At 52.5% G+C, this 15,556-nt stretch overlaps 1 protein-coding gene across 2 annotated transcripts; it reads left to right on the plus strand.

Moving 5' to 3' along the window:
• Positions 1-2,638: 2,638 nt before the first annotated feature.
• On the plus strand, positions 2,639-9,962 carry Spc24 (SPC24 component of NDC80 kinetochore complex). 2 transcript variants are annotated; one of them, XM_076871296.2, is made up of 5 exons: positions 2,639-2,830; positions 7,534-7,678; positions 7,844-7,948; positions 8,067-8,143; positions 9,743-9,962. In XM_076871296.2, the coding sequence occupies exons 1-5, from the start codon at positions 2,671-2,673 to the stop codon at positions 9,862-9,864; spliced, it is 609 nt and encodes a 202-aa protein (XP_076727411.2). In that variant the 5' UTR covers positions 2,639-2,670; the 3' UTR covers positions 9,865-9,962. The 2 variants fall into 2 exon arrangements, with proteins under 2 accessions (XP_076727411.2, XP_076727421.2); XM_076871306.2 differs by lacking the exon at positions 8,067-8,143.
• Positions 9,963-15,556: the final 5,594 nt, after the last annotated feature.

Here is a 15,556-nt window from a genome sequence, read left to right on the forward strand (position 1 = left end):
TTCCTTCTCAAGGTGGAATCCTCTTCCTTTTATGGATGGACCACACCACGCCATCCACGTCCAGTGATGGGCACTTGGGTTGTTTCCGCCTCTCGGCTCTTGTGAATAATGCTGCTATGAACTCGTTCTTGCTCATTTCTATCCCAGGCCCTGCTTTTCCATCTTCACGTACCTAAGAGTAGAATTCCTAGTAGGACGGTTTGATTTCTAATTTTTTCCTTACTGGGGATTGAACTTGGAGGCACTTAACTACAGAGCCACATCCCCAGCCCTTTTTTACATTTAGAGACAGGGCCTCGCTGAGTTGCTTAAGGCTTCAATAAGATGCTGAAGCTGGCTTTGAACTTGTGATCCTCCTGCCTCAGCCTCCCTAGCCGCTGGAATGACAGGCATGTGCCACCTCACCCATCCCTGTTTTTAACTTTTTTTTTTTCAATTTTTAATATTTATTTATTTATTTTTTTAGTTTTCGGAGGACACAACATCTTTGTATGAGGTGCTGAGGATTGAACCCGGGCCGCATGCATGCCAGGCGGGTGCGCTACCGCTTGAGCCACATCCCCAGCCCTGTTTCTAACTTTTTGAAGAATGTTACACTGATTTCTAGAGCAGATGCATCATTCCATGTCCCTATCAAGAGTGCACAAGAGCGGGCTGGGGCTGGGGCTCAGTAGTAGAGCACTTGCCTAGCATGTGTGAAGCACTGGGTTCGATCCTCAGCACCACATAAAGATAAATACAATAAAGGTATTGTGTCCATCAACAAAGCGTTCATGAGGGTTTCAATCTCTCCTCATCAGCTGGCTCCTTTTTTTTTTTTTTTGGTTTGTTTGTTTTGGATAGTGGCCATCCTAATGACTGTCAGGTGGACCTCACTGCTTTTTTTGGAAGGGAGATGGGTGGCCTTTTTTGGCAGTATTTCTGTCTGTCAGGCTCTGGTTGCACAATCTTGCATGGCTTATCTCCTGGACATCCAGCTCCAGCTGATAAGAGAAGGCTATCTTTAGCCCCGGAGCTTAGAAAGAAAGATTGTGAATTTGCCAAGGACACAGGTAAGCTGCCCAGCCAGAAACTGAACCCAAGATTTGGGTGCGTGTGACATTGGGGATTGAACCCAGGGTCGCTTTACCACTGAGCCACACAGGGTCTGGCTAACTTGCTGAGGCTGGCCTTGAACTTGCAATCTTCCTGCCTCAGCCTTCTGAGTCACTGGGAGTACAGGCATTGGCACAGGGCCTGTTTCCTCTGCGCCCTTCCTCCCTTCCTTCTTTCCTCCTTCCCTCCCTCCCTTCCTTTCCTCCTTCCTTCCTTTCCTCTCTCCCTCCCTTCTGTGATGGAACTCAGCACCTGGTGCATGCTAGGCAAGCACTCTACGGCTGAGCTGCACCTAATGCTGGGGTGATTCCTAGCTTGAAATCTAAAGATAGCCTTCCAGGGTCTCAGAACTCCCCAAAAGGTGTGTAAGGGCTGAAATGTAGCTTAATGGTAGAGCACTGGTTTTGAGTGCACAAGGCCCTGGGTTTAATCCCTAGTATTGCAAAAACAAACAAGCCAAAAGGTGCAGAAAATCCAAAAATGTATGGATGTTGTGTACATGAGTCTCTCCCCTTGCTTTCCTAGGACTTCAAAGGAATCCCAGGAAAGCAGTGTCCCTATCTATATAAGCAATTAAAAAAAATATAAGCAGCCCCTCAGCAAGTCCTGTCTCTTGTAAATAAGCTAAGGAGGGAGATGATGGAGCCCGTCAGGACCCTGACAGTTTGCCGAAGGTTCCACTGTGACTCCTCACTTTGCTCCCTGGCAGCTGGAGCCGAGCTTGGAACGCACTGATTTTTCTCTATTCTATGTTGTAGAAAATACTAATCATGACTCCCGCCCCCACAAAGCGATACCTTTACAGTTTGAGGGCCATGTCACTGAATTGTGTCGTTTGTCTTTCCTCAACTGTAAACCCTCACATAGTGTGAGGTTTGAGGGTATTTTAGGCACTCCACCCACTCGATTCCATGTGTGAGTCTCACTTAACACCTATATATAACACTTTACTGAATACCAGACACAATCCTTATTTCATCCTAACACCAACCCTGAGCTCGGCACTAATTATGGCCCTCCTTTTACTGAGGAGGAAGGTAAGGCACTGAGTGGTTAAGTGACTAGCCCAGGATAACACAGCGCACAGCTACTGCAAAGCTGAATTTGGAACCCAATGAGACTGCAGACTTCATTTTGGTAACCAATTTTTTTATGTTTGTTGTGTGTATCCTATACACACACTGTAAAACGTAGGCTCCATAAGAAGCAGCCCGAAGCTTTGCCCCTGCAACCGCTGCTTGCACGCAGCTGGCACCGGACCTTGGTCTCCCCGCCAAAAAAAAAACTTCAAGGTCGGGGCAGCAGCTTTCCACCCTGCGCAGGCGCGGCAGGCCCACCTCCCGGAGACGTCCCCCCGCCGCTCTGATTGGTCATCATCTTTGACTGATAGAAGAGCCAGCGCAAGCGCACCAGCCAAACCGGAGGCGTCCTCCCACATACCGAGACGCCCCCTCGCTGCACCTACTGGCCATCGCTTTTGACTGACTGAGAAATAAGCCAATGAAACCAAGCCCCTCGGGAAGGGGCGTACCCCGCGGGCAGTCAAATTTGCGCGGGTTTGGTCCTGGCGTCGTCATGGCTGCCTTCCGCGATATTGAGGAGGTGAGCCAGGGACTGCTGAGCTTGCTGAGCGCTAACCGCGCCGAGGCGCAGCAGCGGCGGCTGCTGGGGCGCCAGGAGCAGATATTGGAGCGGCTGCTGGAGACGCAGGACGGCGCCGAGCAGCGACTGCAAGGTGAGCAGGAAGGGCCTGCCCTTGTCACTGCAGTTAACCTTGCCAGAGTTTTTTGTTTGTTTGCTTGCTTGCTTATTTGTTTGTTTGTTTGTTTTAGTTGTAGATGGACAAATAGCTTTATTTTGTTTATTTATTTTTATGTGGTGCTGAGGATCGAACCCAGGGCCCCACACATGCTAGGCGAGCACTCTACCACTTGCTTGCTTTTTTAAGGCTACTAAGTTTTCTTTGGTCTGGTAAAATTAAAACCCTGACATAAGGGAAGGGCACAGTGGAGCACGCCTGTAATCCCAGCGGCTCGGGAGGCTGAGGCAGGAGGATCATGAGTTCAAAGTCAGCCTCAGCAAAAGTGAGGCCCTAAGCAACGCAGTGAGACTCTATCTCTAAATAAGCTATAAAATAGGGCTGGGGATGTGGCTCAGTGGTTGAGTGCTCCTGAGTTCAATCCCCAGTAGACTGCACCCCTCCACCCCCACCAAAAAAAAAACAAAAAACCATAAGATTTGTTAGCTGTGTGTGTGTGTTTTTGCTGGGATGGGGTCCAGACATTGGCCTGCTGCTCTCACTGAACAACCTCCCAAAGTTCACTTTAGTCATTTTTAAGCACTAGGTTCAGCAGAATTAAGTACATTCGCGCTGCTGGGGGACCACCATGCATATCTAGAATTTCCATCCTCCCAAACTGGAGCCCTGTCTCTATCAACACTAACACCCCTCCTCACTTCCCCAGCCCCTGGCACCCATCACTCTACTTTATCTCAATGAACTTGGCTGTGATGGTAAGTGAGCTCCATAGCGACTGCCCTCTGCTCACTGGCTTATTCCACTTAGCGTAATGTCCTGAAAGTTTGTCCACGCTGCAGCCTGTGACAAGATTTCCTTCCTTTTGCAGGGGATCATAGTCCACTGTATGAATGCCCGCACTGTGTTTATCTATGGTCTGTCAGTGGACACTGGCTATTTTGAATAATGCTGTTACTATGATCACGAGTGTGCATGTATCTCTTCAAGATTGTTTTCAACTCTTTTTTTTGGGGGGGGGTACCAGAGATTGAACTCAGGGGCACTCGACCACTGAGCAACATCCCCAGCCCTATTTTGTATTTTAGAGACAGGGTCTCACTGAGTTGCTTGGCGCCTCGCCATTGCTGAGGCTGGCTTCAAACTCATGATTCTTCTGTCTCAGCCTCCCGAGCCACTGAGATTACAGACATTACAGGCGTGGGCCCCTGAGCCCGGCCCCCTCCCTCCTCTTTACTTTCCCCTGCACTGATGGTTTGGGGATTGAAGGAACTGAGATTGTTCCAGGGAACCTGGGCTTTGAGGTACACAGACCCCGTGCACATCCGGTGAGGAGCTGCTTAGTGGGCAAGTCTCTCTGCTTCCCAGATGGAGAGATGGGTTTAACCGCCTGCCTTGGGACTGGGTCGTAGCCCAGTGGTGGAGTGTTGAGCATGTTTGTGGCCCTGGGTTCCATCTCCAGCACCAGACAAAATAAAAATAAAAAGTACCCTCTGCAGAGGGCTTTTGATAAGGCTTGGACAAAGAACTCTTGGGTCATCCCATGGCACTTGGTCAACACGCCAGCAAACAGTGCTGCCTTATGGACACCCACAGCAGGAGATCAACCCAGGGAAGAAGCAAGGAGGGATGTTGAGTTTTGAGTGGGAGGGTGGTGAAGGGTGAAAAGCCTGTCTGCCAGCCAGCCAGCCCTCTGCCATCAGGACAGGAAATCGGTAGGCACCATCCCCCACAGACATGGGGAGAAATGGCCACATAAGCGAATTAAATGTGGATATCCGTGCCAGGGAGAACCCCTGGGAGTTCACAGTGGCTGCTCGAGGGTCGGAGTGCTGCAGGAGTGTGTGTGTATGTGTTTAGGTTGTCACAAATACCATCTAATACTTTTTTCTTTCTTTTTGGTACCAGGGATTGAACCCAGGGGTGCTCCACCACTGAGCCACATTCCCAGCTCTTTTTATTTTGAGACAGGGTCTTGCTAAGTTCTGTGGGGCCTCACTCAGTTGCTGAGGCTGGCTTCGAACTTGCAATCGACACCCCAGCCTCTGGGATAACAGGGGTGCTCCCCCACACCTGGCCACACGAAATGCTTTGATGAAACATTAACGTCAGTTTTTGAGAATTTAAATGCAGGCCCTTTTGGAAGCATTTTAACCTGTGTCTTCCGTGGGTTGGCAGATTGCTCTGACTCTGGAAGAAACACAGTAGCCTTCTTAAGATGTTTTTTGTTTTTCTCAGTATTCTGTTCAACATGTGTTTATTCCGGGTAGTGTCTGGAGATATATGGGGTGTAAAAGATGTGGTTTCTGATTCAAGGAAGAAAACAAGGGATAAATCATTCAGCCTGTGGAGTAGCCCACCTGCCAGAGAGGCTCTTTTCCCAGGGAACCTTATTTTTGTGTTTATTTTCTGGTACTGAGGATTGAATCCACTGCTCTACTTCTGAGCCCCATCCCCAGCCCTTTTCATTTTTTGTTTTGAGTCAGGGTCTCGATGAATTGCAAAGACTGGCCTTGAACTTGGATCCTCCTACATCAGCCTCCCAAGTGGCTGAGTATCTGGGGTTACAGGCCGTTGCTACCCTGCCCAGCTTCCCAGGGGATCTCGAAGGCTGGGTGTGCCTGGAGGCAGGAGCATAGGGACATCCTGGAGCACAGGAGAAGGGAGCCCAGGGCTGTGAAAACTGTGGCACCTTTGAAGAAGGAAGGGTGGGGAGGACAGCAGGTGGCAGGGTGAGAAGCTGGTCAGGGTCCTCGGGAAGCCAGCACGGCAGTGCCTGCCTGAAGCCCCAGCTATTCCGCAGGTGGAGGCAGCAAAAATAGCTGGAGCCCAGAAGTTCTAGGACAGCATGGACACCACGGTGAGGCCCGAAGTCAGAACCAAAAAGAAAAAGACTCTCAGGTGACTGTCGCAATGGGCAAAGGGCGACTTAGGCATAAAGAATGTCCACGGACTTCTGTCCTTTTCAATGCTTTATTCACTCAAATCACTCAATACAATTCCACTCTATAGGTTCTTAATCAAGAAAATGACAATCCTTTATTCTAGGCACTGCAGTAGACAGAATCCGTTCACAGCAAACAATTCTAGATTAATTCTAAGCACTGCAGATACGCTTGACAGACATTCCCTCTGCATGCTAAAAGCTAAGTGTCAGATCAAAAGTCTCAAGCCTTAGGCTTTAAGTCTAGCAGATAGACACTCACTCAGACTGCCCTGATCAGGTCAGGACCCAAGGCAGGACTCTCCTAGGGTGGAGCTGACAGCCAGTTGAGGATAGGGTCCTAGGGAGAAGAAGTGGCTCTTACCATCAAGATGTGGCTGTAGAGTTTGAGAACAGTGAGGAAGAAGCAGAGGATCAGGCAAACAATGAGAAGAGTTGGGGTGTCAGTCCAGGTCCTCATCAGGCTCTCAGCGTGAGGACACCAGGGTCGGCTGGCTGAATGTCTGTTCATTTGCTTTTTTTATACTAAAATTTGGGGCTTCTGACCACCCTTTCAATCCCTACCAGCTCCCACGGGATTTCTCAGTGACATCATTTGCCCTGGGGTTACAGCATCAGGTCTGGTGGTCCCCACCCTGATTTTCTTGCCTCTCCCCCTTATGGGGTGAGGACAACCTGACAGAGGCTTCACTCTGAGCTCGTCAGGGTGGGGAGAGATGGCTTGTTGGTACTGGAGGGCTCTGTAGGCTGCCTGCCAGGTTTCAAACTGGAGTTTTAAAATGGAGTTGCTTAGGCTAAGGCCCAAGGCCATCCTTACAGTGCCTCTGAGCCTTACGCTGGAGACAAGGAGCCTTCTCTGAGCAGGGCACAACTTTGCATCCTCTAATGCCGCCACTCAAGGCCCAGAGGGAAATAAATTAGCATACTGACTCAGGGAGAAGTCAAAGCAAGGGGACAGTTAGAAACTGTTGGGTGGCCCTGGAGGGACAGTGGACTCTCACAAGGAAGGAAGAGAATCAGAGCCAGACAGGAGCTGCCAGGCTTGGATGGTGACTAGGAAGTGGAAACGGAGTCCCGGGGTTCTAGGCTTCCTGATACGACTTGTTTTTGTTGTAAATTATGATTAGAGGCTGGGGTGCACCTTGATGGTAGAGCCGGGGCCTAAAATGAGGCTCCAGTTCATCCCCAGTACCACCAAAACCACACAGTTGCTTTGGCGCACACCTGCAATCCCAGCTGCTCCAGAAGCTTAGGCTGGAGGATTGTGGGTTTGAGCCCAGTTTGGGCAACATGGAAAGACGCTTTCTCAAAAAAAAATGAATAATAAAATAAAAGACCAAGTGTTACAGGAAGGACCAGAGCCAGACAGGGTGGCTCACATCTGTATTCCCAGTACCCTAGGAGGCGAGGCCAGAGGATTACAAGCCAAGCCCACCCTGGGCAGCTTAGAGAGACACTGTCTCAAAATAAAAGGGGCTTGGGACTGCCCCTGGTTCAATCTTCAGTACCACCAAAAAAAAAAAAAAAAAAGGAGAGAGAAGGGCCAGATTCCATATTTACAATTTTTGGTGTATTTAAATGTGTTGTGGCAAAAATGTGCAAGTTCTGACTGCAACTCTGGAAATGGACTTGTGATCTGAAGTGGCGATGCAGCTTGCAGTAGGGGGTGGGATGCCCTTCTCTGGGACCTCCTGGGGGTGGGGGGACAGACCCCAAGGAGCCTTCTCTCCCTCTGCAGAGACACTGGCTGCAGAGGAAGAGGTGGCCCAAAGCCTTCTTCACTCAAAGGAGCACAACTGCCAGGGGAACACGGAGCTACAGCAGCTGGAGGCCGAGCTCCAGAGGGCGGCTGAGGACGATGCCCGTCTGCAGGCCAGCCTCCTATATCCTTGACCGTGCCCATCGTCCTCCCTAGAAATCCCTTGCATGGGGCTGGGGTGTGGCTCGGGGTGGGCACTCGCCTAGCAAGCCCTGGGATCCTGGTGCCTGGGCCCCCCGCGCAGCGCGGTGGTCTCCTTCCGAGCCGGGTCCTTAACGACCTGCCGCACTCAGCTCACCGGAGAGCTGCAGGAGCTCAGGGAGCTGGAGGCCGATCTGGAAAGACAGGAGAGGGACGTTGACGAGGACACGACCGTCATCATCCCTTCTGCCGTGTAGGTTCCAGGAACGTGTGCTGGGGCCCAGCCTGCGGCCCGTCCTGCGGCTGCAGGTTCAAGTTGATGCAGGGGTAACTTTCTTCTCTCCCCCTCCCCCCCTCCCGCCCTTGTCTAGGTATACGGCTCAACTTTATCACCGAATTAGTAAAATAGAGTGGGATTACGAGAGCGAGCCAGGAGTGATCAAAGGCAGTATCCTTTTATTTATTTATTTATTTTGGAGAAACTGGTGGGAATATGAAGGGGTGCAGCCGCTCTGGAACAGGGTGTGTGGGATCCTCAAAAACTAGAAACAGAATCACTCTAGGACCCAGCAGTCCTGCCACTGGGAATAGACACAAAAGAACGGAGAGCAGCAGGGTGTGGCAGTCTCGGTGTCCGGCTCACAGCAGCGTTGGTCACAGATGGCCGGGAGACAGTCTGACATCCTGAGCAGGGTGAGCAGGTGAGTTGAGCAAGCTGTGCTCCACCTGGACCGGGCACCGCCCTAAGGAAGGAGGTCCTGCGGCTGGAGGCCCGCGAGAACCCGAGGAGAGAAGCGGCAGACAGCTGTGAGCAGTTCCCCCGGGCCAGCGGCCACTTCATAGGGGCTGAGCAGGGGCAGAGGGGGGCTGGTGTTCCATGGGGACAGACTTTCAGTTTGGGAATGAAATTCTGCCAATGGACGGTGGTGAGGTTGCCCAGCACTGTCATGGTGCTTAACGCCTAAATGTGGGTAAGGTGTGGAGTCTGCTACATTTATTTATTTATTTATTTGTGTATTTATTTATTTAAAAATGTTTTTAAGTTGTTGGTGGACCTTTATTTATTTATTAATTTATATGTGGTGTTGAGAATAGAACTCAGTGCCTCACCCATGCTAGGCAAGCACTCTACCACTGAGCCTTCCCTGTATTACCCAGGTTGGCCTCTAACTCCTGGACTCAAGGGACCCTCCTGCCTCTACCTCCCAATAGCAGGGACCAAAACCATGCACAGGTCACCATGCCCTACTAAAGAAATGTTCTGTATTTTGGGTTTTTTTTTTTTTTTTTTTTTTCTTTTTTCCCTTTCCTGTGGTACTAGGGATGGAACCCAGGGCCTGGCTCATGGGAGACAAGCACTCTACCCCTGAGCCATGCCCCAGCCCCTTACTTTTTTTGGTACCAGGGACTGAACCCAGGGTGAACATAGAGGTGCTTCAACACTGGGCCACATCCCCAGCCAGTTTTGAGACAGGGGCTGGCTGAACTGCTGAAGCTCTCTTTGAACTTGCAATCCTCCTGCCTCAGCCTCCCAATCTGCCGGTATTACAGGCATGCTCCACCACACGCAGCTGTACTTCACACTTTTTAAGAAGATAACATCTTAATTTTTTTCTTCATGAAAATGTATTTTAGTCTCTAAATATCTTTTTGTAAGGGGTGCTGAGAATTAAACCCGTAATCTTAAACTACAATTGAGCTACATCCCAGCCCCTCTAAATATCTTTTTTTTTTTTTTTTTTTTTTTTGGTGGTATTATTTTGGGGTTTGTTTTTCCACTGTGTTAGACCTGAGTATCTTAAACTTTTTTTTTTTTTTTTTTTTTAAAGGCTGACCAAGCCAGGTAATCCCAGTTACTTTGGAGGCTGAGGCAAGACATTCACAAGTTCGAGGCCAGCCTCAACAAGTTAGCAAGACAAGACCCTTTCTCAAAAGTTTAAAAAAAAAAAAAAAATCAATTAAATGTTAAAATGGCAGTCCCCTCCCCGCCTCCAGGTTGTGGAAGGGCCAGGTGTGTGAGGGGTTTTCCTTGCATTGGAACCTTTAGTCCATCACGGCCCCAGCGTGGCCCAGCCCATCCACCTGGACAGCACCCAGCTCTCCCAGAAATTCATCAGTGACTACCTCTGGAGCCTGGTAGACACCGAGTGGCAGCCAGGAGCCTCGTGACCTGCAGAATCGGTCTTGGCGGGTGGTGGGTAGCTCCGTGATGCTCAGTTTAAATATCTGTATATATTCTGCTGTCAAGTACAACTAAGTAGAACAAATAAAAAAAGAAAAAAATGTTTGTATATAAAAGGAGTTTTTATTATCCTTTTGTTGTTGTTGTTGTTAGTGGGGATTGAACCCAAGGCCACTTAGCCACTGAGCCACATCCCAGCCCTTCTTCATATTTTCTTTTAAGATACAGTCTCTCTGAGTTGCTTAGGGCCTCCCTAAGTTGCTGAGGCTGGCTTTGAAACTTAGTAGGATCCTCCTGCCTCAGCCTCCTGAGCAGCTGGACTATAGGCCTGGGACACTGTGCCTGGCTGCAATGTTTCTTTTTCTTCCTGATTTTGGGTGGGATCTTGGCCTGACCTGGGCTACACAGCTGTAGGGCACTGACTTAACCTCCCCTTACAATGACACTGTAGCCTAGGACCACAGAGTCTGTACTTCTCTCTTCCCCTGATGCTGGAGATGGAACCAGGCCTCCTATGTGCAGGCCAGTGCTCTCCCTCCACTGGGAGGCACCCCAGGTTCTTGGACATGACGTGAAAAGAGAGCAGAGCCCTATCCACACCAGCAGTCAGCCTCAAACAAGGTTTGGGAGCAGATGTGGCTCTCCCTCCTCAGCCCCAGTGACTGGGGACAGGTTAGGCTGTCAGGGCTGTCCTGGATGATGTGGGACATTTAGCGCCTTCCTTGCCTCCGCCCACTGAATACCAGTGCTCCTGCTCTCATGACAACAGGACATGTCTCAGCCATTGCTGGGTGTCCCCGGGAGAAGTGACACACAAGGCCAGTCTGCAAGTCTGGCATCAGCCCCTTGGCCTTTGGCTGAGGAGCTGCTGTCACCTTGGTGGCCATTCTTGCCAACATGGGGCAGGATGTTTGCCCCAGATGGTTCACCCACAGGACCACAGGAGCCAGGCATGGCGCAGCCCCAGCCCATAGCTGAGCCCAGGGGTGGAGAAGGGGCGTGTTTCCCTCTGGTCTTGCAAACAGACTGGCAGGCTGCAGGGCACAGATAAGGGCACAAGGAGCTTTTATCTTTGGCCCTGGCCCAGGCTTCAAGTGCCCTCCTCCCCCAGAATCAGCTCTCCTTCCTGAAGGAGAAGCTGGCTTTGTTCTGGGAGGGGGTGTCCCCTGATGGCCACTCATCCCCAGCATCCTGGACCTGTTTCCCCAAGGAGAAGACAGTCCCTTCAGGGAGCCTGCGCCCAAGCTCAGAGGGACTATGTGCCCCTCATCCTGCTCCCCGGCTTCTCTGCCACCTTGGCCAACCCAAGCACTGACCTACAGAGGGAGCGAGTGGGTGAGGAACGTGGCCGAGTGGGGCCCAGCAGGCGGGTGCAGGGAGGTGCCTGATCTCACAGGGACGGGGAGGCCTCTGCTCTCCCCATGCCTGGGCCCTGACTCACTGCCCAGCGCTGGCCCCGTGCCCAGGACAGCCTCGGCCTGCAGCCTCCAGCCCGAGCCCCACCCCCACCCTGGTGGTTCTCTCAGAGCCGTCCCATGGCCACTAGCTTGTTCTCGAATTCAAGAGGCTCCCGAAGTACTGGGCCCAGACCTGCTGAGGTAGGAATGAAATTCAAGTCCCCACAACCAGGGAATGAGGAATCGGGTCACCTGCAAGACGGGGACTTGGCCCCAGCACCATCCAAGACACCTTTATAGATGTGAAAACTGAGGCACGGACAGTCTGGGGGCTTGCCTTAAGTCACAGGAGTGACACCCTGGATTCTGAACCACACTGCTGGGACCCCAGGGTCAGCTCTCACTTCTAGCCTGAGATCAGACTTGAGCTGAAGGATCATCTCCGCTTCCCAGGTGGGACCTGGCCTGTGAGGGGTCTGTCCTCAATGCAGAGCACCCAGGAGGGAAGCAGGAGTTCACAGTGGAACCCACGGCCGCACATGCTGGAGCCCCAAAGGGGACAAATCAGGCTGACGTTGCAGTGCCCTGCTGTCCTGTTGCAGGCGTGGTGTCACTAGGTGGCCTGGCTTGACATTAGTGTTTCTTCCCTGGAAAACAGAACCACAATTGTATCAGGTCTGCAGGCCAAGCCCTCGAGTGGCCCCGAGATCAGCTTGGTGCTGGGCGTCTCCTGATGCCCTCCCAAGTTTTGCAGGGAAGAGGTGGATCCTCAAGACGGTGCTAGGCCACTGAGCAAGGGCAGTGCAGGGGTGGCCATGTCCTTTTCTTGAGCCCTCCTGTGGCCTGGCATCTGGTGTCCCTTACTGTGAACCCACCCTGCAGAACTAGGTAAGGCAGAGTCAAGGTTGTTCTCCATCTACAGACAGGAAACAGGGGCAGAGCATCCAAGTCCAGAGGCCGGACTCCAGCGCAGGTGGTAGAATGCAAAGCCACCATCCTCCTGCTGCCCTTGACAAGCCAAGAAGAAGCCAAGAGGACTGGCTGTGGGTTGTGGGCATGACTGGGTCTGGGACCGGAGCCTCCAGGTGACTCGCCTCCTCCTGTGGCCTGCACTGGTCACTCTCAGCGCTCCTGGTGGCCTCTCCTGTTCACTCAGAAGTGTAGGCTGGCTGCCCAGGTCTTGCCAGCCCTCCCGCAGGAGCACACCCAGTAAAGGCCGCACGAGGTCCCGCAAGGGCCGAAGGAACCCTAGATAAAGCCATTAATCTCAGGTTTTGCAGGCAGGTGACAGAAGTGGGGTTTGAATCCAAGTCCTCTGAGTCCAGAGCATGTCCTGCTAATTCGGACCATGAATGAGATCATTTCAGTTGGTGATAAATGAACTAAAGAAAATAAAACGCTGTGGGAGGGAGAACTCTGTAGGGGGCCCCAGGATGGAAGGTCACTGGGCCCAGATCTAAGTCCCCAGGGAACAAAGGTGTAGAGACAAACTCCCAGGCAGGGGGACAGAAAGCTCAAAGTGCAGCAAGGAAGCTGGCCTGGAGGGGACCTTGATCACAATGGGCCTGCAGTCCACAGAGGAATGTGGGGAGAATTTTCAAATTCCTGTAGTGATCCAAGGGAACCTGCCTGCCGTTGACCACTCCCCTGTGTGTGTGTGTGTGTGTGTGTGTGTGGTGGTGGGGATGAAACGCAAGGACTTGTGCATGATAGGCAAGGGCTCTACCACTGAGCTCTTGACATAAGTCACAGTGCAGCAGCCTGGGCCATCTTGGTGACTGATCTCACTATTTACCCCCAAATCTCCCTCCAAGTCCCTCAAGCCCCATTCCAGAGGCACCCAGGCTTCAGGGAGAAGCAGGATTCAGCAAGAAGGGACACCCCCACTCCCAGAGCAGGAATTAGCACAGAAATGGGAGCTGCCAGGAGGGGAGCTGGAGGAAACCCAGGAGGCCTGAGAGTGCCGCCCTGCTCAGTGGGGTGACATGAACTGGGCCATGTCACACAGAACCTCAGCTGCTTTCTTATCCCCTTCATGACGGAAAATCACTGCCTGCAAGTGGGGGCGGGGTGGGGCGCAGCCAGCGGGGGTCAGGGCAGCACCGCGCCCGCCTCCACCCTCAGCCCTGTGTGCAGCCCTGTGGGCTCCAGGCTGACTCGCCGCAGACAGCTGTGGTTTGGGACGCCTTGGGTTGGAAGGGACGTCAGCCCAGGGGGCAGGAGCGGGCAGCCGGGGATGCCAGTCAGGAGTCAGGCTGGGGAAACTGCTTCCTCCCACTACCCATCCTGTCCTGGAGAGACCTGGGAGCTTCCAAGTGGGACAACAGAGACCCTGACCACTCTCGCCATCCGCGTGTGCGCACATGCGCACACAGCCCCTAACCCTGCAGGGCCCGCACCCCTCACCCTGCAGACCCGGGGGACCAGCCCGCAGTGGACACCTTTCCCTAGGGCCCCTTCTAACCCAGAGAACTGCAGGCAGAGAGCATCAAACCCGGCCACAGGGACCTCAGGCCTCCCCTCTCCCTTCTTTAAAATGGGCAGCTGTCACTGTCCCTCCCTCAGGGAGCCATCATGAGAAGCAGAATTAACCCCTGAGAGGCTCTGCTCTTTTTGTCTAATTTTATTTATTTTTTGCGGTGCTGGGGATGCAACCCAGGGGCTAAGCAAGCACCGCCGAGCCACGCCCCCCAGCCCCCCAAGATTTTCAGTAACTTCTTCCGCAGTAAGCAGCCCGGGCCAGACGTCAGGAATGTCCATCCCTCTGGCCTCTTCGGGCCACCCTGCCCACCCCAGCCCTGCTCCCAGCCTCCCTGCCCAGCCTGGGCCACCCGTGTCCTCACCCCCACGGGGCGCCCTCGCCCCCTCCCGGGCCTCCTCGTTGTACTTGGAGCCACCCCGGCTCGTTGATCCTGTTTGCCACACGGTTGAGCATCGATTCATTCAATCAAGCAATTATCGAACGCCGCGTGCAGGCCCCGGACGCTGCCCGTGTGGGCTGCTCGGCTTTCTCTCCCGGAGGCGATTTGGAACGTTCCCAAAACAAAAGGCGGAAGGAAGGAAGGAAGTGCCACCCGGTGGACACCGAAAAGATAGCAGGCCCCGTGCCTGTCCCCGGCCACGGCAGAGCCCCCACCCCCTCGCCGAGGCCCGGCCACCGGGATTAGCATCGAGCTGGGTTCTGATGGGGAAACTGAGGCTCTAGGGTGCCCAAGGACACCCAGAGAATCAGGGCAAGGCCAGGATGTTATCCGAGGTCGCTGGCCGGGTGTGTCCCCCCTTGGTTTCCCAGGCTCCTTTACCAAGTGGCTCCCGTTGGGCTCAGCCAGTGGGAGGCGCTGGTCGGGGGCCAGGAGGCAGGGATGGGCTGTGGTCTGTCCCCTGTCACTGCCAGGACAACATTTGCAGAGATCCTTTGTCTGGTTCCCAGCAGCTCTGCGTCTCCAATATTACCCTCTGCGGCACCCTCCACCCTTCCAGAAGCTTCTGCGGTTGTTCATTTCCAGTTTGCCTCACTGCCGGCTCCTCCAAATTTGGTCTTTTAAAAGGTATGGTGGCACACTCCTAGAACGCCCGCGACTCAGGAGGTGAGGCAGGAAGATCACAAGTTCGAGGCCAGCCTCAGCAATTTAGCAAGGTCCTTAGCAACTTAGTGAGACCCTATTTCAAAATAAAAAGTTAAATAAAAAGGGTTGGGAATGTGGTTTCGTGGTTAAGTGTCCCTGCGTTCAATCCCCAGTACTAAATTGTTTTAAATTAATTAATTTTTAAGACAGGGCCTTACTAAATTGCTAGGCTGGTCGCCCATGTGCTGTTCTCCTGCCTCAGTCTCCTGAGTCACTGGGATTATGCGTTTGCACCACTCTGTCCAGCTAGAAGTGTATTACTTCTAATAATACACAATATAAAATCTGCCATCAGAACCCTTTGGAATGCACCGTCCATGGCGTTAGGAGCGTCTCCACTGTTGTACATCATGTCCATCTCCAGAACTTTCCATCTGCCCACACTGAAACCGTCCCCAGTAAGCACTCAGGCCCCATCCCCTCCCCAACAGCTGGCTCCCAACATCCTACTTCCTGTCTCCAAGATCTGACCACTGTGCAACCTCCAGTGTGGGGAATGATATTATTCATCTCATCCTCTCTTTTTATTTTTAATTTTTTTTGATACTGGAGATTGAACCCAGGGGTGCTCTACCACTTAGCTACAACCCCAGGCTTTCTTATTTTTTATTCTGTGACAGGGTCTAGCTAAGTTGCCCAGGCTGGCCCAGACTTGC

This window comes from Callospermophilus lateralis, chromosome 1, assembly GCF_048772815.1.
Source record: "Callospermophilus lateralis isolate mCalLat2 chromosome 1, mCalLat2.hap1, whole genome shotgun sequence".
NCBI lineage: Eukaryota > Metazoa > Chordata > Mammalia > Rodentia > Sciuridae > Callospermophilus > Callospermophilus lateralis.

Coding starts and splice junctions, on each gene's coding strand:
- Spc24 (XM_076871296.2), top strand. CDS start 2,671: ATGGCTGCCTTCCGCGATATTGAGGAGGTGAGCCAGGGACTGCTGAGC. Junction 7,949..8,066: donor GTCATCATCCCTTCTGCCGT/GTAGGTTCCAGG, acceptor GCCCTTGTCTAG/GTATACGGCTCAACTTTATC. Junction 8,144..9,742: donor GCCAGGAGTGATCAAAGGCA/GTATCCTTTTAT, acceptor TGGAACCTTTAG/TCCATCACGGCCCCAGCGTG.